Raw genomic sequence first — 24,279 nt, 5'->3', positions numbered from 1 at the left:
TCTTCTCTTCTCCTCCTCCACTCTCTCCTCCTCCCTCTCTCCTCCTCCTCCTCCTCATCCCTCTCTCCTCCTCCTCCTCCCTCTCTCCTCCTCCCTCTCTCCTCCTCCTCCTCCCCTCCTCCTCCTCCCCTCCCTCTCTTCTCCTCCTCCCTCTCTTCTCCCCCTCCTCCTCTTTTTCTCCTCCCTCTCTTTGCCTCCTCCTCCCTCTATTTTCCTCCTCCCTCTCGCCTCCTCCTCCCTCTCTCTCCTACTCATTCCCCTCTCTCTTTCTCTCTCTCCTACTCCTCCTTCCCATCTCTCTCTCCTCCTCCTCCCCATCTCTCTCTCCTACTCCTAATCCTTCTTCCTCTCTCTCTCCTACTCCTCCTCCTTTCTCTCTTTCCTACTCCTCCTCCTTCCTCTCTCTCTCTCCTACTCCTCCTCATTCTTACTCTCTCTCCTCCTTCTTCCTCCCTCCCTCTCTTCTCCTCCTCCTCCTCCCTCTCTTCTTCTTCTCCTCCTCCTCCTCCCTCTCTTTTCCTCCTCCTTCTCTTCTCCTCCCTCTCTTTTTCCTCCTCCCTCCCTTCTTCTCCTCCCTCTCTTTTCCTCCTCCCTCTCTTCTCCTCCCTCTCCTCCTCCTCCCTCTCTTTTACTCCTCCCTCTCCTCCTCCTCCCTCCCCTCTTCTCCTCCCTCTCTTTTCCTTCTCCCTCTCTTCTCCTCCCTCTCCTCCTCCTCCCTCTCTTTTACTCCTCCCTCTCCTCCCTCCCCTCTTCTCCTCCCTCTCTTTTCCTTCTCCCTCTCTTCTCCTCCCTCTCCTCCTCCTCCCTCTCTTTTCCTCCTCCCTCTCTTTTCCTCCTCCCTCTCCTTTCCTCCTCCCTCTCTTCTGCTCCTCCCTCTCTTTTCCTCCTCCCTCTCTTTTTCCTCCTCCCTCCCTTCTTCTCCTCCCTCTCTTTTCCTCCTACCTCTCTTTTCCTCCTCCCTCTCCTCCTCCTCCCTCCCCTCTTCTCCTCCCTCTCTTTTCCTTCTCCCTCTCTTCTCCTCCTCCTCCTCCCTCTCTTTTCCTCCTCCCTCTCTTTTCCTCCTCCCTCTCCTTTCCTCCTCCCTCTCTTCTGCTCCTCCCTCTCTTTTCCTCCTCCCTCTCTTTTTCCTCCTCCCTCCCTTCTTCTCCTCCCTTTCTTTTCCTCCTCCCTCTCTTTTCCTCCTCCCTCTCTTTTCCTCCTCCCTCTCTTCTCCTCCTTCTCCTCCCTCCCCTCTTCTCCTCCCTCTCTTTTCCTTCTCCCTCTCTTCTCCTCCTCCTCCCTCCCTTCTTCTCCTCCCTCTCTTTTCCTCCTCCCTCTCCTTTCCTCCTCCCTCTCTTCTCCTCCTCCCTCTCTTCTCCTCCTCCCTCTCTTCTCCTTCTCCTCTTCCCTCTCTTCTCTCTCTCTCTTCTCACTTCCTTCTTTCTCCCCTCTCGATCAGCAGGCTGAATTAAAAATAAAACAAAACAAATGGATTCTCCATCCACATAATCAAAGGAGGAATGGATGGAGAAATCCTCCCCACTGAGACAATGAGCTCTCACTAAGACCCCTTTCACACTGAGCCACCTGCCGCGTTAGAGGTAAAGCGCCGCTAGTTTTAGCGACGCTTTACCGTCATTTTAGCTGTGCTTTTCACCCACTAGTGGGACACTTTTATCCCCCGCTAGTGGCTGAAGAAAGGGTTAATAGCGCCACTGCCGAAGCGCTTTGGCAGCGGTGCCCATTCATTTCAATGGGCAGGGGCGTTGGAGGAGCGGTGTATACACCGCTCCTTCATCACCCCAAAGACGCTGCTTGCAGGATTTTTTTTAACATCCTGCCAGCACAGTGCTCCAGTGTGAAAGCCCTCTGGCTTTCACACTGGGGAGCATTGGGAGACGTTTTTCAGGTGCTTTACAGGCGCTATTTTTATCGCTAAAACGCCTCTAGTGTGAAAGGGATCTTAGAGTTAAATACCACATGAGTATCGGCATTAAAGAATATCTAAAGGTTTGTTTTAAAAAAAAAAAACATGTCATACTTACCCCCTCTGTACAGTTGGTTTTGCAAAGAGTGGCCCAGATCCTCCTCTTCTGGGGTCCCTCAGCGGCACTCCTGCCTCTTCCGCATTTCGAGTGCCCTGTTGGAGAGACCCTAATAAACATACAGCCAGAGCTACAATGGAATGGTTTAGATCAAAGCATATTCATGTGTTAGAATAGCCCAGTCACAGTCCAGACCTAAATCCCATTGAGAATCTGTGGCAAGACTTGAAAATTGCTGATCACAGACGCTCTCCATCCAATCTGATAGAACTTGAGATATTGTACAAAGAAGAATGAGGGGAAATGTCCCTCTCTAGATGTGCAAAGCTGGTAAAGACACCCCCAAAAAGACTTGCAGCTGTAATTCCAGAGAAAGGGGGTTCTACAAAGTATTGACTCCGGGGGGCGCCATACAAACGTACCCCCCACACTTTTCACATATTTATTTGTATCGTTTATAATTTTCCTTCCACTTCACAATTATGTGACACTTTGTGTTGGTCTATCACATAAAATCCCAATAAAATACATTTACGTTTTTGGTTGTAACATGACAAAATGTGGAACATTTCAAGGGGTATGAATACTTTTTCAAGGCACTGTAATATACCAATCCATGTTACTCACTTGTTTCTGTTTTAAAATAAAGGCTCACTAACCAGGTTTGTATTTACCTACAGTTCTCTGCTATACATGTTATGATGTGGTGGGTACACCAGGGGAAGGCAACCTGGGGCCCTCCAGCTGTTGTGAAAAATACATTTTCCATGAGGCATTGCAAGGCTGGCAGTTACCATTACTCCCAGAGGCATGATGGGACTTGTAGTTTTGCAACAGCCGGAGGTGGCCCCAGGTTGCCTACCCCTGCTCTACACACTATGATGTGGTGGGTAACTCTGTACACTCTATGATGTGGAGGGTAACACTGTACACTCTATGATGTGGAGGGTAACTCTGTACACTCTATGATGCGGAGGGTAACACTGTACACTCTATGATGTGGAGGGTAACACTGTACACTCTATGATGTGGAGGGTAACTCTGTACACTCTATGATGTGGAGGGTAACACTGTACACTCTATGATGTGGAGGGTAACGCTGTACACTCTATGATGCGGAGGGTAACACTGTACACTCTATGATGTGGAGGGTAACACTGTACACTCTATGATGTGGAGGGTAACTCTGTACACTCTATGATGTGGAGGGTAACACTGTACACTCTATGATGTGGAGGGTAACGCTGTACACTCTATGATGTGGAGGGTAACTCTGTACACTCTATGATGTGAAGGGTAACTCTGTACACTCTATGATGTGGAGGGTAACTCTGTACACTCTATGATGTGGAGGGTAACTCTGTACACTCTATGATGTGGAGGGTAACTCTGTACACTCTATGATGTGGAGGGTAACTCTGTACACTCTATGATGTGGGGGGTAACACTGTACACTCTATGATGTGGAGGGTAACTCTGTACACTCTGATGTGGAGGGTAACTCTGTACACTCTATGATGTGGAGGGTAACACTGTACACTCTGTGATGTGGAGGGTAACTCTGTACACTCTATGATGTGGAGGGTAACTCTGTACACTCTATGATGTGGAGGGTAACTCTGTACACTCTATGATGTGGAGGGTAACTCTGTACACTCTATGATGTGGAGGGTAACTCTGTACACTCTATGATGTGGAGGGTAACTCTGTACACTCTGGGATGTGGAGGGTAACTCTGTACACTCTATGATGTGGAGGGTAACTCTGTACACTCTGGGATGTGGAGGGTAACTCTGTACACTCTGTGATGTGGAGGGTAACTCTGTACACTCTGTGATGTGGAGGGTAACTCTGTACACTCTAGGATGTGGAGGGTAACTCTGTACACTCTGGGATGTGGTTGATAACTCCAACACTGTATTTCTTTTTTTTCATCAGGGTAACAGAACAGACGGGGGGGGGAGGGGTCACAATTCTTCAGAGAGTCTGTGCGGGGCAGAGATGGCGGCACTGTCCGTATTCCATCGTATCTATAGATCTCCTAGCTCTGTCTTCGCAGAAGAATCATCAGGAGCACAGCGCTGATCAGAATGCACAGAGTACACACTGTGGGGACCACGATCTCCGTCACCATCTCCATGTGGCTGGTCAGCGGGTCTGGGGATTGGTAGAGAAATACTCGGGTTATCCTAGACGTTTATTATACACCATATGAAATATATACGGCAGTATACATTGTAAGATATATTATTGCTGCCAATCATATGACCACTAAATCGTGTTTTCATCGGATGAAATCAGAAAGTTGCCCCAACCGTCTTCGTTTTTTTACTTTTAACACCAATAGGTAGATTCAGGTACACAGGAATATCTTTAGGGCGGCGTAGCCTAGCCTGTTTAGGCTACGCCACCGTAAATTATTTAGGCTAGTAATAATTTTCAATCTTCTTACCTGCTAATCTACGGCGGCGTAACCTCAAACGAGCAGGCGTAAGGGCGCCTAATTCAAATGACTGGGAGGGGGGCGTGTTGTATGGAAATGAGGCTTGACCTCACGGTTTTTGACGTTTTTTTACACTGCGCATGCGCCGGGCGCCTACATTTCCCAGGGCGCATTGCGGCTAAGTACGCCGTACGGGCCTATTGATTTCGACGTGGACGTAAACGACGTAAATCCCGATTCGCGGACGACTTACGCAAACGACGTAAAAAATTCGAACCTCGCGGCGGGAACGGCGGCCATACTTTAACATTGTTATTCCACCTCATAGGTGGAATAACTTTAGGTCGCCTAAGGCCTTACGGAAACGGCGTAAATCGACTGCGGCGGCCGGGCGTACGTTCGGGAATCGGCGTAAAAGCTCATTTACATAATCTACGCCGGCCGCAATGGAAGCGCCACCTAGCGGCCATCCGAAAAATTGCAAGCTAAGATAGGACGGCTTGCGCCGTTCTATCTTAGCTTTATTTAAGCGTATTTCTGTTTGAGCATACGCTTAAACATAAGTCGGCGTAGATTCTGAGTTAGGTCGGCTTATCTACTGATAAGCCGGCCTAACTCTTTCTGAATCTACCTACAAGAATGTAAAGCAGGAAAAGGCCAGGCTCCCTGGCACAGGCGAGATGCTTGTGCCCGTTTTCTGCAGCTGGAATGACAGGTGTATGGGAACAGCCGGTGGTCACAAACTAATGACAGGCTGAGACGAGCCGTCGCTCTTTGCATTCTCACATCCAATGAGTACCTGCAGTCAGGGACGGATGTCTAAGCCTGAAGGCGTCTCTCTTCGTCCAGGGTCGCTCATCCGCCCGTAAACTCTGGGTGCGCAGATACATGCGATAAGTGACGGCCTCTCCCAGCCTGTCATTACAAACTGAGCGGTCACCGCTAGTCACCTCCCAGCCACAAAAACCGACAACCAGCCTGTCGTTTTTTTTTTCTTTTTCTTAATGCGGTCACTACAGGGGGGCTATAGCCACCAGCAGCGATAATTGCGTTCTGCCAGTAGGGAAGGCTTCCCCTTCGGGCAAAACACAATAGCGCTGGTGGGAGGGATTCCTCCATCAACACCGACCCAAGGTAGAAGGAAAATAGCATAATCTATGGGCTGCTTAACCACTTAAGGACCGCCTTCACTGTGGCGCCGTCATCGATCGTGTGTTCCCTGATATAGGGAATTACAATCGATGACGTCACACCTACAGCCACACCCCCTACAGCTGTAAACACAGATGAGGTCATACATAACCCCCATCAGCGCCCCCTAGTGGTTAACTCCCAAACTGCAACTGTCATTTTCACAATAAACAATGCAATTTAAATACAGAAAAACAGCATGTTAAGTGTTAAACACTCCACACAGTACAGTACCTCCCAGGGGGGGCGGTTCCCCCGGGTACATCCCCCACTCTCTGCTCTGCAGCCCCAGTTTTTTTCTGCCTAGCAAAGGAGATGACATGGCTCCTCTGTGCCCATGTGCTCTGGGGATTTTTTTTGCAATTTTCTTGCTTTTCTTTTTGTTTTCCTGCATTTTTGGATCCTGAGATCTACAATCAACTGCCGACTGGGTGACAGGCTGGATCCTCGATCCTTGTATTCCCCCCCATTTTCGGCCATCGAGCGTGTGCCGGCCCTTAGCTACGCGCTGGGCCGTCCACGGGTGAAGCATCGGAGCATTTCCCCCGAGTACAAGTACTCAGGCAAATGCTCGGTATCGGGACAACCCTACTAAATACCATGATGTAGTGGCTCAGGTGCCAGGTGATTGACTGTAAACAAGCTTCTTTCACGTTGCAAAGAAAGGGGATAAATCTATCTTTGGATATAATGGGGTTAGTGAAATAGTTTCCCGCTTTTAAATTAAACTTCTGTATAGGATCCTTCTTTTAACCACTTGCTTACTGGGCACATAAACCCCCTTCGTGTCCAGGCGAAATTTCAGCTTCCGGCACTGCGTCGCTTTAACTGACATTTGCGCGGTCGTGCGACGTGGCTCCCAAACAAAATTGACGTCCTTTTTCCCCCACAAATAGAGCTTTATTTTGGTGGTATTTGATCACCTAAATATCCCAATTTTTTTTAAAAATATATATATTTTTTCTCAGTTAAGGCCGATACGTATTTTTCAACGTATTTTTGTAAAAAAAAAAAAATATCGCAATAAGCGACTGGTTTGCGCAAAAGTTATAGCGCCTACAAAATAGGGGACAGAATTATGATTTTTTTTTTTTTTTTTTTTTTTTACTAGTAATGGCGGCGATCTGCGATTTTTATTGGGACTGCGATATTGCGGCGGACATTTCGGACACTTTTGACACAAATTTGGGACCATTGACATTTATACAGCGATCAGTGCTATAAAAATGCACTAATTACTGTATAAATGTGACTGGCAGTGAAGGGGTTAACACTAGGGGGTGAGGAAGGGGTTAAATGTATTCCCTGGGTGTGTTCTAACTGTGTGGGGGAGGGGGGGTGACTGGGGGAGGTGACCGATGCTGTGTCCCTATGTACAAGAGACACAGATCGGTCTCCTCTCTCCCTGACAGCACGTGGAGCTCTGTGTTTACACCTCATCATTACACACAGAGCTCCACGTCCCTGCTGTGTTCCCGCCGATCGCGTGTACCCGGCGGACATCGCGGCCGCCAGGTACACGCATCGGCTTCCCAGGGATGCGCCGGGACAGTGTTTACCCGCTGCGTGCCCCCCAGTGGCGCGCGCAGGTAATGCACTTTAAATGACGTCCACTTGGCACTTGAGAGCCGCGCTGTGGACGTCTTTTGTCAATAGCGCGGGTCTCAAGTGGTTAAAGTCCTACTGTAAGGGGAAGAGAGTTAGAATAAACAGTGACTGTAGAAGATTTCACTACATTTATATGTCATTTCTTTCTGAAAGCACATCTTACCATGAATTAGCCGCAGAATATTTGCAGCCGTATTCCTCTGTTCCTCTGATTTTTTATTTTTTTTCAAGAAGAAAACAGAAAAAAATAAAAAGGGTAGGCAACATGAAAATCGATGGAGATGAAATCCTGCACAATCTCATGGCTGGTAGAGGTCCACAACATCACACTATGGGGTGTCACTAGATGAAGCAGCGTCTTTTCCTATATTCCTTATGTTTATTAATCACTTCCCACATAAAAGTCCTCGTGGCAGACCGCAGTCCTTTCTAAACAATCTCAGAATGAATTCTCCCCCCCCCCAGAAACAGGCTGAGCTTCCTGCTATGAACATACAATGCAGGGGGGCCAGTGTTTCATCAGATATGGCGACCCGTCAGAATTGGTAAAGGAAGTGGCAATCCGACACCGCCATCTTGCTACACCCCGCACTCCTCCACAGTAAAGACACTGAGAAGGGGGCAAGCGGACACCTTGTTACCCCCCCCCCCCCCCGGAGTTTTGCGTTTTACACTTATTTATAACAGTACTTAGAAAGCCGTCTGATTGGTTAGATGTTGAGTTTTAAAAGCAGTGGATTAGCAAACCTGTGAGGTGAGCAGGCTTGCCGCTGCTTTTAACCACCTAAGGACCGCCTCCTGCAGATATACGTTGGCAGAATGGCACGGCTGGGCACAGGCACATACCTGTACGTTATCTTTAAGTGCCCAGTCGCTGGCACGCGACCCGGTCCGAAGCTCCGCAGACCCGATAGCCGCTGGAATCCCGCGATCGGTCCCCGGAGCTGAAGAACGGGGAGAGGTGTGTGTAAACACAGCTTCCCCGTTCTTCACTGTGGCGCTGTCATTGATCGCGTGTTCCCCGATATAGGGAAACACAATCAATGACATCCAGCCCCGCCCCCCTACAGTTAGAAACACAGATGAGGTCACACTTAACCCCTACAGCGCCCCCTAGTGGTTAACTCCCAAACGGCAATTGTCATTTTCACAGTAAACAATGCATTTTTATAGCACTTTTCACTGGGTCAAAATTGTCCGAAGTGTCCGCCATAATGTCGCAGTCATGAAAAAAAATCGCTGATCGCCGCCATTAGTAGTAAAAAAAAAAATTAATAAAAATGCAATAAAACTATCCCCTATTTTGTAAACGCTATAAATTTTACGCAAACCAATCGATAAACGCTTATTGCGATTTTTTTTTTTTTACCAAAAATATGTAGAAGAATACGTATCGGCCTAAACTGAGGGAAAACATTTTTTTTATATATATTTTTTTGGGATATTGATTATAGCAAAAAGTAAAAAATATTGCATTTTTTTAAAAATTGTCGCTCTATTTTTGTTTATAGCGCAAAATATAAAAACCGCAGAGGTGATCAAATGCCACCAAAAGAAAGCTCTATTTGTGGGGAAAAAAGGACGCCAATTTTGTTTGGGAGCACGTCAGTTAAAGTGACGCAGTGCCGAATCGCAAAAAAGTGCTCTGGTCTTTGGGCAGCAATATGGTCCGGGGGGTTAAGTGGTTAAAGTGACAGGAAACCTGGAGTTAGACTTTAGGTGCCTGTAAGCTCCTATTACCGTATTTAATGTTTTGTATTCCTCAGTCGTTTGACCCTATGATATTTTCTGGGTATATTCTACAGTACATCAATTGCCTACAACCGATCAGGGGGATTTTGTCGTGGACTGATCTATGAGGGCTGTACCGAAAGTAAAGCAATTGTGGGCATAACTTTTTGTAATAACTTATAGGCTAGTCAAATTTCACGTTGGTCTTGTTGGTAGAGTAACTCTTCCCCTATAGCAGGGGTCTCCAAACTTTCTAAGCAAAGGGCCAGTTTACTGCTCATCAGCCTTTGGGGGGGTGGACTGTGGTCAGTGGAGTAGAAAATGCCCTGGCATCAGTTGGAGTATACCAAGCCCCATCATTGGTTTAAATTTAAAGCGGAGTTCCGGCCACAATTTCACTTTTTAAATATAAATACCCCTGTAATACACAAGCTTAATGTATTCTAGTAAAGTTAGTCTGTAAACTAAGGTCCGTTTTGTTAGGTTGTTACAGCATTTAGACACTTTATAAAATAGAAATTGACTGGGGCCATCTTAAGTGTGGGCATCATGAAGCCAGACTGTATGACTTCCTGGATTTCAGCCTTGCAGATCTCGCACATGCTCAGTGCTGCACAAGCAGTGTAATAGGTTTCAGATCAGGTTTCAGCACCTGTACTGTCAAAGTCACATGATTCTTTGAGACTGGGGAATGCACAGACTCCTGGAAAGTTACACCCACTACATTCCCAGGAGTCTGTGCGGTGTAGGTTAGGAAGCATTAAGCACCTAGGTGCAGGAAGTGGGAAGATTAACTATTCTGCCTAGCAACAACACTTTGAAGGCATCTAAAAAAAAAAATTTCCGTAAAGGACTAATGACATTTTTTTGAAACTACTGATGTAATGTTATATTTATGGGTGGAACTCCACTTTAAGGAACAGAGCCCCATTGTTGATATCAGTGGGGGGAATGGTGCCTCATTGATGGGGCCAGTGGAAGCAATGGTGCCTCATAATTGGTGTCAGTTGGAGCAATAGTCACCCATTGTTGGTATCGTTGGGGCAAAATGTTGCCCCAGCACTGGCGTCAGTGGGAGGAATAGTGTCCCATCATTGGTATCAGTAGGAGTAATAGTGCATATAACTGAAAAAGATAAAAAAAAAAAGCTATGAGTGTCACCCCAGTATTGGGTAAAAGAGGGGATATATTAATCCCAAATAAACCTGAACCCTATATAGGCCGTCGCTCCTTCCCAAATTAAGGAAAAAAGGAGTGTATTCCTCTAGACCAGGGATTTCCAAAACATAGGGCCAGATTACTGTCCTTCAGACTTTGGGGGGGCCGGACTGTGGCCACCGGGAATAGAAAATGTCCCGGCATCAGTTGGCGTAAACAATGCACCATTTTGGGAGTTAGTGAGAGGAATTGTGATTGTGACCCATCGTTGGTACCATTGCTATGAATTGTCCCCCATTGTTTGTGTCAGTTAGAGGAATAGTGACCCAAGGACCAGTTAAAGGTAAGCAAATGGCCGCATGCAGCCCCCAGGCCATAGTTTTGGAGAAGGCAGCACATGGAGCACGGCGGGGGGGGGAAGAAGGAGAAGGCAGCACACGGAGCACAGGGGGGGGAAGGCAGCACACGGAGCGCGGGGGGGGGGAGAAGGCAGCACACGGAGCACGGCGGGGGGGAAGAAGGAGAAGGCAGCACACGGAGCACGGCGGGGGGGAAGAAGGAGAAGGCAGCACACGGAGCACGGCGGGGGGGAAGAAGGAGAAGGCAGCGCACAGAGCACGGGGGGGAGGAGAAGGCAGCACACGGAGCACGGCGGGGGGGAAGGAGGAGAAGGCAGCGCACAGAGCACGGGGGGGGGGAGAAGGCAGCACAATGAGCACACGGAGCATGGCGGGGGGGGGGGGGAAGGAGAAGGCAGCGCACAGAGCACGGGGGGGGGGGGAAGGCAGCACAATGAGCACACGGAGCATGGGGGGGGGGGGGGAGAAGGCAGCACACAGAGCACGGGGGGAGGAGAAGGCAGCACAATGAGCACACGGAGCATGGGGGGGGGGGGGAGAAGGCAGCACACGGAGCACGGGGGGGAGGAGAAGGCAGCACACGGAGCACGGGGGGAGGAGAAGGCAGCACAATGAGCACACGGAGCACGGCGGGGGGGAAGAAGGAGAAGGCAGCACACGGAGCACGGCGGAGGGGAAGAAGGAGAAGGCAGCACACGGAGCACGGCGGAGGGGGGGAAGAAGGCAGCACACGGAGCACGGCGGAGGGGGGGAAAGAAGGAGAAGGCAGCACACGGAGCACGGGGGGGAGGAGAAGGAGAAGGCAGCACAATGAGCACATGGAGCACGGCCGGGGGGGGGAGAGAAGGAGAAGGCAGCACGGGGGGGAGGAGAAGGCAGCGCACGGGGGAGGAGAAGGCAGCACAATGAGCACACGGAGCATGGCGGGGGGAAGAAGGAGAAGGCAGCACACGGAGCACGGCGGGGGGGGGGGGGGGGGGACAGCACGGAGAAGACTTGCAACTCCCCTGCCGCACCGATCACCCTGACTGCCAAGGTATCGGGTGAGGCATCGGAGCATTTCCCCCGAGTGCATTCAGGGAAATGCTTGGTACCGGTACCGATACTAGTATCGGTATCGGGACATCCCTAATCATTAGTAATAACCAATAAGGATTTATTAACCACTTTCTGGGCTTCCAGTGCCGCGAGGGCGTCTATAGACATCCCCCAGATGATCGGGTTGCTCGCACGCCCCTGGAGGCACTCTCTGTGATCAGCCCACGGAGCATGCCTCCAGGGGCGTGTGAGCAACACGATCATGTCTATAGAAGCCCTCCTGTAGAACGATGTAAGTTAAGAAAAAAAAGGGGCCCACTTCTGCATTACTTTCAGTACAGCCCCCCATATTATTTTCCAATCACACACTCGCACAGCTCATATGTGCTTACCTGCAGCCAGGAGTTTGTTTGTAGTGGAGCAGGTTTCTGTTGCTATACGGTGCCAGTTTTCCACCTGATAAAGTTAAGCCTCATTAAGTAGTTTGCACTGAAATGACTCTTTCCAAATGTGTTTTTAATGCATCTGCCGTTTTGAAAATTCTAAAAGTTTCTCGCTTACTTTGCATAATGAATTTAACAAAAATGTGCATATAAAATACAATGAACATGTTCTATTCCATTAGCTGGATTCAGGTAGTTGAGCCTAATGTTAGGCAGGCGTAGCGTATCGCATATACGCTACGCCGCCGTAAGTTAGAGAGGCAAGTGCTGTATCCACAAAGCACTTGCGTCCTAAGTTACGGCGGCGTAGCGTAAATGTGCCGGCCTAAGCACGCCTAATTCAAATTGTGAAGAGGTGGGCGTGTTTTATGCAAATTAATCGTGACCTGACGTGATTGACGTTTTTTACGAACGGCGCATGCGCCGTCCGTGGACATATCCCAGTGCGCATGCTCCAAATTACGCCGCAAAGACTTATTGGTTTTGACGTGAACGTAAATTACGCCCAGCCCCATTCACGGACGACTTACGCAAACATTTTAAAATTCGACGCGGGTCCGACGTACATACTTAACATTGGCTGCGCCATCTTTTTGGTGGAATATCTTTAGGCCTGATAACGGCTTACGTAAACGGCGTATCTTTACTGCGACGGCCGGGCGTACGTTCGTGAATAGGCGTATCTCGCTGATTTACATATTCTAGGCGTAAATCAGCGTGCACGCCCCTAGCGGCCAGCGTAAATATGCAGTTAAGATACGACGGCGTAGGAGACTTACGCCGGTCGTATCTTAGCAACATTTAAGCGTATCTCAGTTTGAGCATACGCTTAATGTTACGACGGCGCGGATTCGGAGTTACGACGGCGTAGCTACTGATACGCCCGTCGTAAGTTTCCTGAATCTGGCTACATATGTGAAAAGTGGAAGGTATGAAAGGGGCCTTACTCTTTTCATGGTAATTGTGCATACACCATCAGCGGGCACCCCTCTCTCTGTAACACACAATGCCAAGTTACAGCACTACAAGTTTTAATAAAGAACATTTCTATATGAAGGGAAAAGGAACCTTACTCACCTGGTTTAATTTTAAAGGTGCCCCTCTTCAGGGCCGGTGCAATGATTTTTGTCTACACAGGCGAAGGTGCATTTTGCTGCCCTCCTGCCACCCCCCTTCATGTATATACATACCTTCCAACTTAAAGCGGAGTTCCACCCAAAAGGGGAACTTCCGCGGCAGAGTAGAAAATGCCCCAGCATCAGTTGAAGTAAACCAAGCCCCATCATTAGTTTTAATTAGGGTTGTCCCGATACCGATACTAGTATCGGTATCGGGACCGATACCGAGTATTTGCGCAAGTACTTGTACTCGCGCAAATACTCCCGATGCCTAAATAGAATACTTTTTTTTTTTTTTTTTCGAGTGCGGGTGGAGAGCGGAGCAGAGCAGTCCTCGTATGGTGGAGAGGGCGCTGCTCAATCCCCCTCCCCTCGCCGCTGCCGACATCTAGTTACTATGCAAGGGGGAACACAACAGCTGTCATTTGCATTTGAATAGCTGGGTGTTCCCCCCGCCGCGCTGTCATGTATAGCCCCTCCCCCTTGCCCGGGCACTTTGATACGACTGTCTATCAAAGTTTCTGGGCAAGGGGGAGGGGCTATACATGACAGCGCGGCGGGGGGAACACCCAGCTATTCAAATGCAAATGACAGCTGTTGTGTTCCCCTAGCGCAGGGGTCTCCAAACCCCGGTCCGCTTGTGTGTTCGATCCGGCCCGCCCGCTGTGCTTTTTGATTGGCTGCTGGGACCGCCGATGTCCCGACAACCAGTGACGTCACAGGCGCGGCACCTCCCCTCTTCCCGCCCGCTGTTTGAAATTACAAATCTTCCACGTGTGTAGCAGCGGGCGGGAGTCGGGACTCTGGAATCTAAGAAAAAAAGAAAAGGAGCAGAAGCCGGCTACAGCGGAGGCAAGTGAATGTTGCAAAACGCTGCTGGGGACATTGCTGTTCTGCGCTGATGGGGACACATGCTTATGGGGACACTTCTGCTGGGGACACTGCTGCTGGGGACACTGCTGCTGGGGACACAAGCTGATGGGGACACAAGCTGTGCAGCTGGGGACACTGCTGATGGGGACATTGCTGTTCTGATGGGGACACCGCTGATGAGGACATGGGTGTCCCCATCAATGGTGTCCCCATCAGCACAGCAATGTCCCCATCAGCGATGATGGAGACACTTGCTGCTGGGGACACTTGCTGCTGGGGACATTGCTGTTCTGATGGGGACACCGCTGATGAGGACACGGGTGTCCCCATCAATGGTGTCCCCATCAGCACAGCAATGTCCCCATCAGCGATGATGGAGACACTGCTGCTGGGGACACTTGCTGCTGGGGACATTGCTGTGCAGCTGGGGACACTGCTGATGGGGACATTGCTGTTCTGATGGGGGACACCACTGATGAGGACACAGGTGTCCCCATCAATGGTATCAGCACAGCAATGTCCCCATCAGAGGTGTCCCCATCAGCGATGATGGAGACACTGCTGATGGGGACATTTCCGTTCTGATGGGGACATTGCTGGGGACACCGTTGTTTGGCACACTGCTGATGGGGACATTTCTGTTCTGATGGGGACATTGCTGGGGACACCGTTGTTTGGCACACTGCTGATGGGGACATGGGTGTCCACATCAATGGTGTCCCCATCAGGATAGCAATGTCCCCATCAGCGGTGACCCCATAATCGATGTCCCCATCAGCACAGCAATGTCCCCATCAGAGGTGTCCCCATCAGCGGTGATGGGGACACATGCTGCTGGGGACACTGCTGATGGGGACATTGCTGTGCTGATGGGGACACCGCTGACAGGGACATTGCTGTGCTGATGGGGATGTTTTGCGGTGGACACTGCTGATGGGGACTTTAGGGACATGGCTGAATTTAGGGACATGGCTGAATTTAGAGACATGGCTGAATTTAGAGACATGGCTGAATTTAGAGACATGGCTGAATTTAGAGACATGGCTGAATTAAGGGATGTGGCTGCATTTAAAAAAAAAGTATCGGTATCGGCGAGTACTTGAAAAAAAGTATCGGTACTTGTACTCGGTCCTAAAAAAGTGGTATCGGGACAACCCTAGTTTTAATTTTTAGGAATAGAGCCCCATTGTTTATCAGTGGGAGGAATGGTGCCCCATTGATGATGCCAGAGGAAGCCATGGTGCCTCCTCATAAAAGGTGCCAATTGGCACCTTTTGGGGGGGAGGAGAGACAGTATACCTTTGACAGGTATCATTTCCCACTTCCAGGAGTTCGGCCCATGACCTCACCATGGAGCTCCCTCCTCCCCCGGCCGCCGGGCCAGTAGGAGAGAGGAGCGGGCCTCGCGCATGCCAGTAGGGTTCCCGGCGTGAAGCTAAAAGGCTACACTGCTGGGTTCCCTTACAAGCAATGCCGGCGGGAGCACCCGACAGCTGATGAAAACATCAGCTGCGAGCAGGGGTGGACTGACAACTCATGGGGCCCCCAGGCAATAGAAGATTATGGGGCCCCCGGGCTTACAGATGGCCACCACGCCAGGAGGGATTGCATAGGCAGGGCAGCTAAAATCTCAGGATTTTCACATCAAAAGCATGTTGGTTTTGGACATATCAGGGACAGATGTAAAAATAAACACAGATTTTTACATACTGTCCCTGGTTTTATTGAGCCTGGAAACCCAGATGGGGCCTCCTAGTGGCATGGGGGCCTCGGGCAGTGCCTGAGAGCCCCAATGGTCAGTCCGCCCCTGGCTGCGAGTGCCGACATCACTGGACTCCAGGACAGGTAAGTGTCCTATTATTAAAAGCCAGCACCTGCAGTATGTGTAGCTGCTGGCCTTTAATTTTTATTTTTTTGGTGGCGTAACACCGCTTTAAGAACTTAAGAAAGTGACCATCGGGGCGCTATGCGAAAAGTAGATGTGGCCAAACTATTAACAGACTATATGCATTGTGCACTGTGTCGCCTATCAATGCGTGTTCCCCCCCCAGTCACCGTGTCCCCCATCACTTTATGGTCCCTGCTTTGTGCAGTCATGTTGGAACAGGAAGGTGCCGTCCCCAAACTCCTCCCACAAAGTTGGGAGCATGAAATTGTCCAAAATGTCTTGGTGTGCCGACGTCTTAAGAGTTCCCTTCACTGGAACTAAGGGGCCAAGCCCAACCCCTGAAAAACCACCCCGCATCATAATCCCCCTCCCCCCCACACCATAATCTCCCCCTCCATCATGAGTTGTAGATATAGGAATGTTTAGGAGCGATTCCCCGAGACCGGAAAGTTATTTCATGGGGTTCCATTGTGTTGAAAAAGTTGAGAAGGACCGGTATAAAGTATCCAGGGGTAAAGTATCCAGTTTTTATATTATATCAGAATAACTCCATTTCATTTTCTCTCTGTAGAGATTGGACTTACCTCTCGGATATTAGGGAAGCCGTTGGCTCTTATAATCTTTTTGTAGAACTGAACGGATGCTTTTGCATAACGAGGCTTGTTCTTGCTTTGAAATTCCACAAAATAGAGTCCAAATCTTTCTGAAAAGCCTTCATCCCACTCAAATTTATCCATCAGAGACCAAGCTGTGTATCCCTGGATGTGAACCCCGTCCTTTATTGCTGCCATAGAAGGAGAAATGTCAACAACGAGTACTACTCCGGAACACCTTATCTCTTTGTATTTATTTAAAATTACTAAATTTTATTACTATGAGTTTGTAAGTTAGACAATTTTAAAAAGTAGTCTCATGATGCTACAAATTGGTGATTGTTTGGCATGTTAACTACTTGCCGACCAACCGCCGTCATTCTACGGCGGCAGGTCGGCTCTCCTGGGCGAGAGCACGTCATACTACGTCGGCTCTTAGAGCGGCCACTAGGGGCGCGTGCGCGCCACCGGAGGCGCGCGCGCTCGCCCCCGACTCCCGTGCGTGTGCCCGGCGGGCGCGATCGCCGCCGGGCACACGCGATCGCTCGTTACAGAGCGGGGAACGGGAGCTGTGTGTGTAAACACACAGCTCTCGGTCCTGTCAGCGGGGGAAATGCTAATCTTCTGTTCATACAATGTATGAACAGAGGATCAGTGTTTCCCCTAGTGAGGCCACCCCCCCCCCACAGTAAGAACACACCCAGGCATACTTAACCCCTTCCACCGCCCCCTAGTGTTAACCCCTTCACTGCCAGTGGCATTTTTATAGTAATCCAATGCATTTTTATAGCACTGATCGCTATAAAAATGCCACTGGTCCCAAAAATGTGTCCGAAGTGTCCGCCATAATGTCGCAGTACCGAAAAAAATCGCTGATCGCCGCCATTACTAGTAAAAAAAAATATATTAATAAAAATGACATAAAAATACCCCCTATTTTGTAAACGCTATAACTTTTGCGCAAACCAATCGATAAACGCTTATTGCAATTTTTTTTCCCGAAAAATAGGTAGAAGAGTACGTATCGTCCTAAACTGAGGGAAAAAAACGTTTTTTTATATATTTTTGGGGGATATTTATTGCAGCAAAAAGTAAAAAATATTCATTTTTTTCAAAATTGTCGCTCTATTTTTGTTTATAGCGCAAAAAATAAAAACCGCAGAGGTGATCAAATACCACCAAAAGAAAGCTCTATTTGTGGGAAAAAAAGGACGCCAATTTTGTTTGGGAGCCACGTCGCACGACCGCGCAATTGTCAGTTAAAGCGACGCAGTCCCGAATCGCAAAAAGGGCTCTGGTCTTTGACCAGCAATATGGTCCGGGGGGTAAGTGGTTAAAGGCTGTAGCAAAGGTCCATTTAACCACTTAAGCCCCGGACCATTTGGCTGGCCAAAGACCAGGCAACTTTTTGCGTTTTGGCACTGCGTCGCATTAACTGACAATTGCGCGGTCGTGCGACGTGGCTCCCAAAGCAAAACTGACGTCCTTTTTTTCCCACAAATAGAGCTTTCTTTTGGTATTTGATCACCTCTGCGGTTTTTATTTTTTGCGCTATAAACAAAAAAATAGAGCGGCAATTTTGAAAAATAAAGGCAATATTTTGTACTTTTTGCTATAATAAATATCCCCAATTTTTTTTTTTTTTTTTAAAGCAATTTTTTTTTTCAGTTTAGGCCGATACGTATTATTCTACATATTTTTGGTAAAAAAAAAAAACGCAATAAGCGTATAGTGAGAAAAAAATATATCTCGCGCAAAAGAAATTTGAGAATATTATAAAAAATTCAATTAAATAATATTATAAAGCTGCACCCCAAAATTTCAGTGATTGACTGAGATAAGTGATAAAAATAGGAGGGTGGCTATTTTTTTTAAGCGTATAGTGATTGGTTTGCGGGAGGGAGTTAGTAGGTGGTGGCGCCTTCTGTGTGGATCATAAACATGTGTAGTGCACGTAAATGTTGATATGAGTGTTCAGGTGATATATAAATAAATAGTGAAAATATAATAAATTAAATAATGAAAATAGAAATGCTTAAAAGATGCTAACAAAATTGCATATATAAAATAGTTGATAGTAGAAAAGTCTAATGTTTATTAAAAAAACACACTGGGTACTCACAATACATAAAAACAAGTCAGGCGTAGTAAATCCTCGTGGAAGTGCTGTAGCAGCGTGCGTCCGCTCGACCGGTTTCGTTGTGATGACGTCGTCTGGAGAGTATGTATTGTGAGTACCCAGTGTGTTTTTTTTAATAAACATTAGACTTTTAAAACGGTATCACACTATTTGGGCATCCTTTTTCCTTCTCCTGAATGGTCTTTGGAACCATATGAAATCAGATATTAAACAATATAGTCCATTTATCTCTCTGTAGAGATTGGACTATATAAGGCCCAGGCCAGGTTTTGCGATTCGGCACTGCGTCGCTTTAACAGACAATTGCGCGGTCGTGCGACGTGGCTCCCAAACAAAATTGACGTCCTTTTTTTCCCCACAAATAGAGCTTTCTTTTGGTGGTATTTGATCACCTCTGCCTTTTTTTTCTTCTTGCGCTATAAACAAAAATAGAGCCACAGTTTTGAAAAAAATGCAAAATTTTACTTTTTTCTATAATAAATATCCCCCAAAAATATATAAAAAAAATGTTTTTCCTCAGTTTAGGCCGATACGTATTCTTCTACCTATTTTTGGTAAAAAAAAATCGCAATAAGCGTTTATCGGTTGGTTTGCGCACAATTTATAGCGTTTACAAAATAGGGGATAGTTTTATTGCATTTTTATTAATTATTTTGTTTTTACTACTAATGGCGGCGATCAGCAATTTTTTTCTTGACTGCGACATTATGGCGGACACATCGGACAATTTTGACACATTTTTGGGACCATTGTCATTTTCACAGCAAAAAATGCATTTAAATTGCATTCTTTATTGTGAAAATGACAGTTGCAGTTTGGGAGTTAACCACAGGGGGCGCTGTAGGAGTTAGGGTTCACCTAGTGTGTGTTTACAACTGTAGGGGGGTGTGGCTGTAGGTCTGACGTCATCGATCGAGTCTCCCCTATAAAAGGGATGACTCGATCGATGCAGCCGCCACAGTGAAGCACGGGGAAGCCGTGTTTACATACGGCTCTCCCCGTTCTTCAGCTCCGGGGAGCGATCGCGAGGGGGCGGCTATAAACGAATAGCCGCGCCCTCATCCCGGATCGCTCCCCGACGATTTCCAACCGCCGCATTTCCCGGGGGGGGTGGGTCCGACCCACGGAAAGGCGGGGACGTACATGTACGCCCATCTGCCTGTACGTGCCATTCTGTGGACGTACATATACATGCGGCGGTCGTTAAGTGGTTAACGTGCTGAATAATTAATTTCTAAAAAAATTTGTGCTGCAATATAAAGTGCTGGATAATCCGTGCAAAAGTGCTGCATGCCACTCAAGATGAGGTATTCTGATGATCCACTCAGTGCACCCTCCGTGCTCGGGTATATCCCGCACTCACCAGATCAAGACCCCCTCCTGGGGTAACAAGCATCCACAGTGTCCGCCCTGTGCTGCGCTCTGACAAATCTTTGATTATCTTTCAGACCATTCAGGAGAAGGAAAAAGGATGCCCAAATAGTGTGATACCGTTTTAAAAGTCTAATGTTTATTAAAAAAACACACTGGGTACTCACAATACATAAAAACAAGTCAGGCGTAGTAAATCCTCGTGGAAGTGCTGTAGCAGCGTGCGTCCGCTCGACCGGTTTCGTCGTGATGACGTCGTCTGGAGCGTATGTATTGTGAGTACCCAGTGTGTTTTTTTTTAATAAACATTAGACTTTTAAAAACGGTATCACACTATTTGGGCATCCCTTTTCCTTCTCCTGAATGGTCTTTGGAACCAAGCCATATATAGGGGGATAATCAAAGATTTGCCAGAGCGCAGCACCAGGGATGGACTGGCCATTGGGACTACAGGGAGTTTCCCGGTGGGCCGTTGGCTCAGTGGGCCGACCTCAGTGACAGCGGACCGCTGCCCCCCTCCGCTCCTCTGTCTCTCCCTTCCCGCAGCGCTCACCTGGGGGGGAACAGAGAATCAGGGGGAGGACCAGACGACAGAGGAGCATGGGGGGAGGGGACAGACAGCTGACTCAACAGCTATGGCCTGGGAGTTTCTCACTTCTGCCTAATCTTGTCCCATAAGGGGGGGGCACCGAACTGATTCTTTGCCCCGGGTGAAATAATGTCTAGCTTCCCCACTGGCACTGCCTATAAGAGTACCAGTACCAACCGTTCTACTCTAATAAAGTAGAATGGCTAGTGAAGGGGGAGAGGGGGCTTGGGTGGCGGGGGGGGGGGTGGGTGCGGGAGTTGTCCGGCTGCCATAGGAGAGACCTGTCAAAATGGGCCAGTCTGAATGAAGTCCAGGGCCAAATTTCTGTCCCAGTCCAGCCATGGACACTGTGGATGCTTGTTACCCCAGGAGGGGGTCTGTATCTGGTGAGTGCGGGATATACCCGAGCACGGAGGGGGCACTGAGTGAAACACCAGAATACCTCATCTTGAGTGGCATGCAGCACTTTTGCACGGATTATCCAGCACTTTATATTGCAGCACAAATTTTTTTAGAAATGAATTATTCAGCGCGTTAAAGATAAATGGACTATATTGTTTAATATCAGATTTCATATGTGACACATTTCTACTATCAACTATTTTATATATGCAACTTTGTTAGCATCTTTTTAAGCATTTCTATTTTCATTGTTTAATTTATTATCTTTTCACTATTTATTTATATATCACCTGAACACTCATATCAACATTTACGTGCACTACACATGTTTATGATCCACACAGAAGGCGCCACCACCTACTAACTCCCTCCCTCGTATCTATATCCCACCTAGGTGGGGTACATTTGTAGAGGCAGCCACTGTAACTGACATTCTTTTTAGGCATTTCCTTGTATCTTTTTCACCGTCCTTCCTGCAGCCTATATTTTAGGGTTTTTCCGTGGCGCGGATTCACACCACTCCCCCAGTCATTGGTTTGCGCTAAGGTTATTGCGTCTACAAAATAGAGGATAGATTTATGGCATTTTTATTATATATATATATATTTTTTTTTACTAGTATTGGCGGCGATCTGCGATTATCGCGACTGCGACATTATGGCGGACACATCGGACACTTTTTTGACACATTTTTGGGACCATTGTCATTTTTACAGCGATCAGTGCTATAAAAATGCACGGATTACTGTGAAAACGACACTGGCAGGGAAGGGGTTAACCACTAGGTGGCGCTGAAGGGTTTAAGTGTGTCCTAGGGAGTGATTCTAACTCTTAGGGGGAGGAGCTACCAGTGACACATCACTGATCGCTGTTCCCGATCACGGGGGAACAGTAGATCAGTGACATGTCACTAGGCAGAACAGGGTAATGCCTTGTTTTCCGCCCGTCGCTTTTTTTTTTACGTCGTTTGCGTTCGGCTTTTTCCGGCGGATAGTTACCCCTGCTATATGCGGCGTATCCTATGTTAAGTATGGCCGTCGTTCCCGCGCCGAGTTTTGAATTTTTACGTCGTTTGCGTAAGTCGATTCAGAATACGGCCGGACGCAAGTTACGCTCATGCCGAAACCAATGACGTCCTAGCGACGTCATTTGGAGCAATGCACGCTGGGAAATTTAGCCGGCGGCGCATGCGCAGTTAAATCGGCGCGGGGACGCGCCTGATTTAAATAGTACACTCCCCCTAGCCGCGGAATTTGAATTCCACTGGGGGATTTACGATACGCCTCCGCAAGTTTTGAGGTAAGTGCTTTCTGAATACAGCACTAGCCTCTAAAACTTGCGCCGGCGGATCGTAAATCAGATAGATTACGCGGATCTAAAGATCCGCTGATCTATCTGAATCTATCCCACTGTGTTTCTATAAATAATTTCATGTGTAATGACTTGATGGTCGTTGGGCCAGTTTGTAAATGTGGACAGGAGATGTTAGAAAGTTACTTGGGGCATCCCAACATTCACCACTCACCTTTTAACATCTCATTGGTGTAGCCTTTGAGGTACTGAATCCTCCATTCATCACACAGCTGAGAACAATGCATCTTCTCTGACACCCCATTCTCTGTTACCAACACCATTGGATTTCCATACTGGGTCTAAGAAAAGCATATGCATTAGAGCAGAATGGAGTTACTTAACCACTTAAGACCCGGACCATTAGGCAGCTAAAGGACCCGGCCAGTTTTTGCAATTCGGCACTGCGTCGCTTTAACTGACAATTGCGCGGTCGTGCGACGTGGCTCCCAAACAAAATTGGCGTCCTTTTTTTCCCCACAAATAGAGCTTTCTTTTGGTGGTATTTGATCACCTCTGCGGTTTTTATTTTTTGCGCTATAAACAAAAATAGAGCGACAATTTTGAAAAAAATGTAATATTTTTTCCTTTTTGCTATAATAAATATCCCCCAAAAACTATATAAAAAAAAATTTCCTCAGTTTAGGCCGATACGTATTCTTCTACCTATTTTTGGTAAAAAAAATCGCAATTAGCTTTTATCGATTGGTTTGCGCAAAATTTATAGCGTTTACAAAATAATGGATAGTTTTATTGCATTGTTATTATTTTTTTTTTTTTTTTACTACTAATGGTGGCGATCAGCGATTTTTTTCGTGACTGCGACATTATGGCGGACACTTCGGACAATTTTGACACATTTTTGGGACATTGTCATTTCCACAGCAAAAAATGCATTTAAATTGCATTGTTTACTGTGAAAGTAACAATTGCAGTTTGGGAGTTAACCACAAGGAGGCGCTGAAGGGGTTAAGTGTGACCTCATCTGTGTTTCTAACTGTAGGGGGGTGTGGCTGTAGGTGTGACGTCATTGATTGTGATTCCCTATATCAGGGAACACACGATCAATGACGGCGCCACAGTGAAGAACGGGGAAGCTGTGTTTACATACAACTCTCCCAGTTCTTCAGCTCTGGGGACCATTCGCAGGACTCCAGCGGCGATCGGGTCCCGCGACCGCGGTCATGGAGCTTCGGACCGGGTCGCGGGAGCACGCCTGCGACCCATGGCTGGGCACTTAAAGAGGACGTACCTGTACGTGCTTTGTGCCCAGCCGTGCCATTCTGCCGACGAATATGTGCAGGAGGCGGTCCTTAAGTGGTTAATGAAGTAGAGTAAAAATCAGTTATGTTTATAGAGTGCCTTTGTCAGTGAATTGTGTTTTTCCCCAGCCAGTGTTAGACATTAAACCTAATCCTCCCAAAGATGGAGAGGAAATAAAGTCGCATCTTTGTGACAAAACAATCTGCCACCTTTCTCCATGCCCCGGGTGGCAATGGCGGGTGTGTGAGGGGGTCCTCCCACACAGCCCGTCCTACCTGCTCCGCTTTGAAGCCCAACGGGGCAGAGGGACTCCCTATAAGGGAGTGAGAGGATCTAGCCCGCTCAACCAGCCCCGTTAGTCCTTCGCCTCTCTTTTTAGAGACCGCGTGGTCAGAGTGCGTGCATGTTAACCCAATTTCAAGTGCGTGTAAGTGTGGTGGTTTTTGTGGGAGGGGGGTGGGCGTACTAAGCCCAGGCTTACCTCGCATAGCACACCCACCGGGAGCCGGGCTGAGACCACCAAACTCAATTCACATGTAGCCGAGACCGGGATCCGAACCCGTAGCTGCAGAGGTGAATGGCTTGTCAGCGCAGTGCCAATCGCGTTGAGCCACCGCAGCTCCGTCACCTCATTTTAAGGTAAGTATTTCATAATGAGCTAGTATGCGGTGCATACTAGCTCATTATGGCTTTTCCT

At 48.0% G+C, this 24,279-nt stretch overlaps 1 protein-coding gene across 3 annotated transcripts in view; it reads right to left on the bottom strand.

Annotated features, from left to right (window-relative positions):
* Positions 1-3,378: 3,378 nt before the first annotated feature.
* The window catches only part of LCTL (lactase like), a 69,352-nt gene continuing 48,451 nt past the window's right edge, over positions 3,379-24,279 (bottom strand). For 2 of the 3 annotated variants that reach the window (XM_040342253.1, XM_040342252.1), the window contains 5 exons: positions 22,495-22,621; positions 16,459-16,658; positions 11,945-12,008; positions 7,430-7,474; positions 3,379-4,181 (listed from right to left, as the gene is read on the bottom strand). In XM_040342253.1, the coding sequence (XP_040198187.1) occupies positions 4,066-4,181; positions 7,430-7,474; positions 11,945-12,008; positions 16,459-16,658; positions 22,495-22,621 (552 nt within the window). In that variant the 3' untranslated portion in view covers positions 3,379-4,065. The remainder of the gene's footprint in view (positions 4,182-7,429; positions 7,475-11,944; positions 12,009-16,458; positions 16,659-22,494; positions 22,622-24,279) is intronic. The other variant, XM_040342254.1, reaches the window with a different exon arrangement.

The sequence above is a fragment of the Rana temporaria genome, chromosome 3, assembly GCF_905171775.1.
Source record: "Rana temporaria chromosome 3, aRanTem1.1, whole genome shotgun sequence".
NCBI lineage: Eukaryota > Metazoa > Chordata > Amphibia > Anura > Ranidae > Rana > Rana temporaria.
This window is presented reverse-complemented; position numbering and strand designations above follow the sequence as displayed.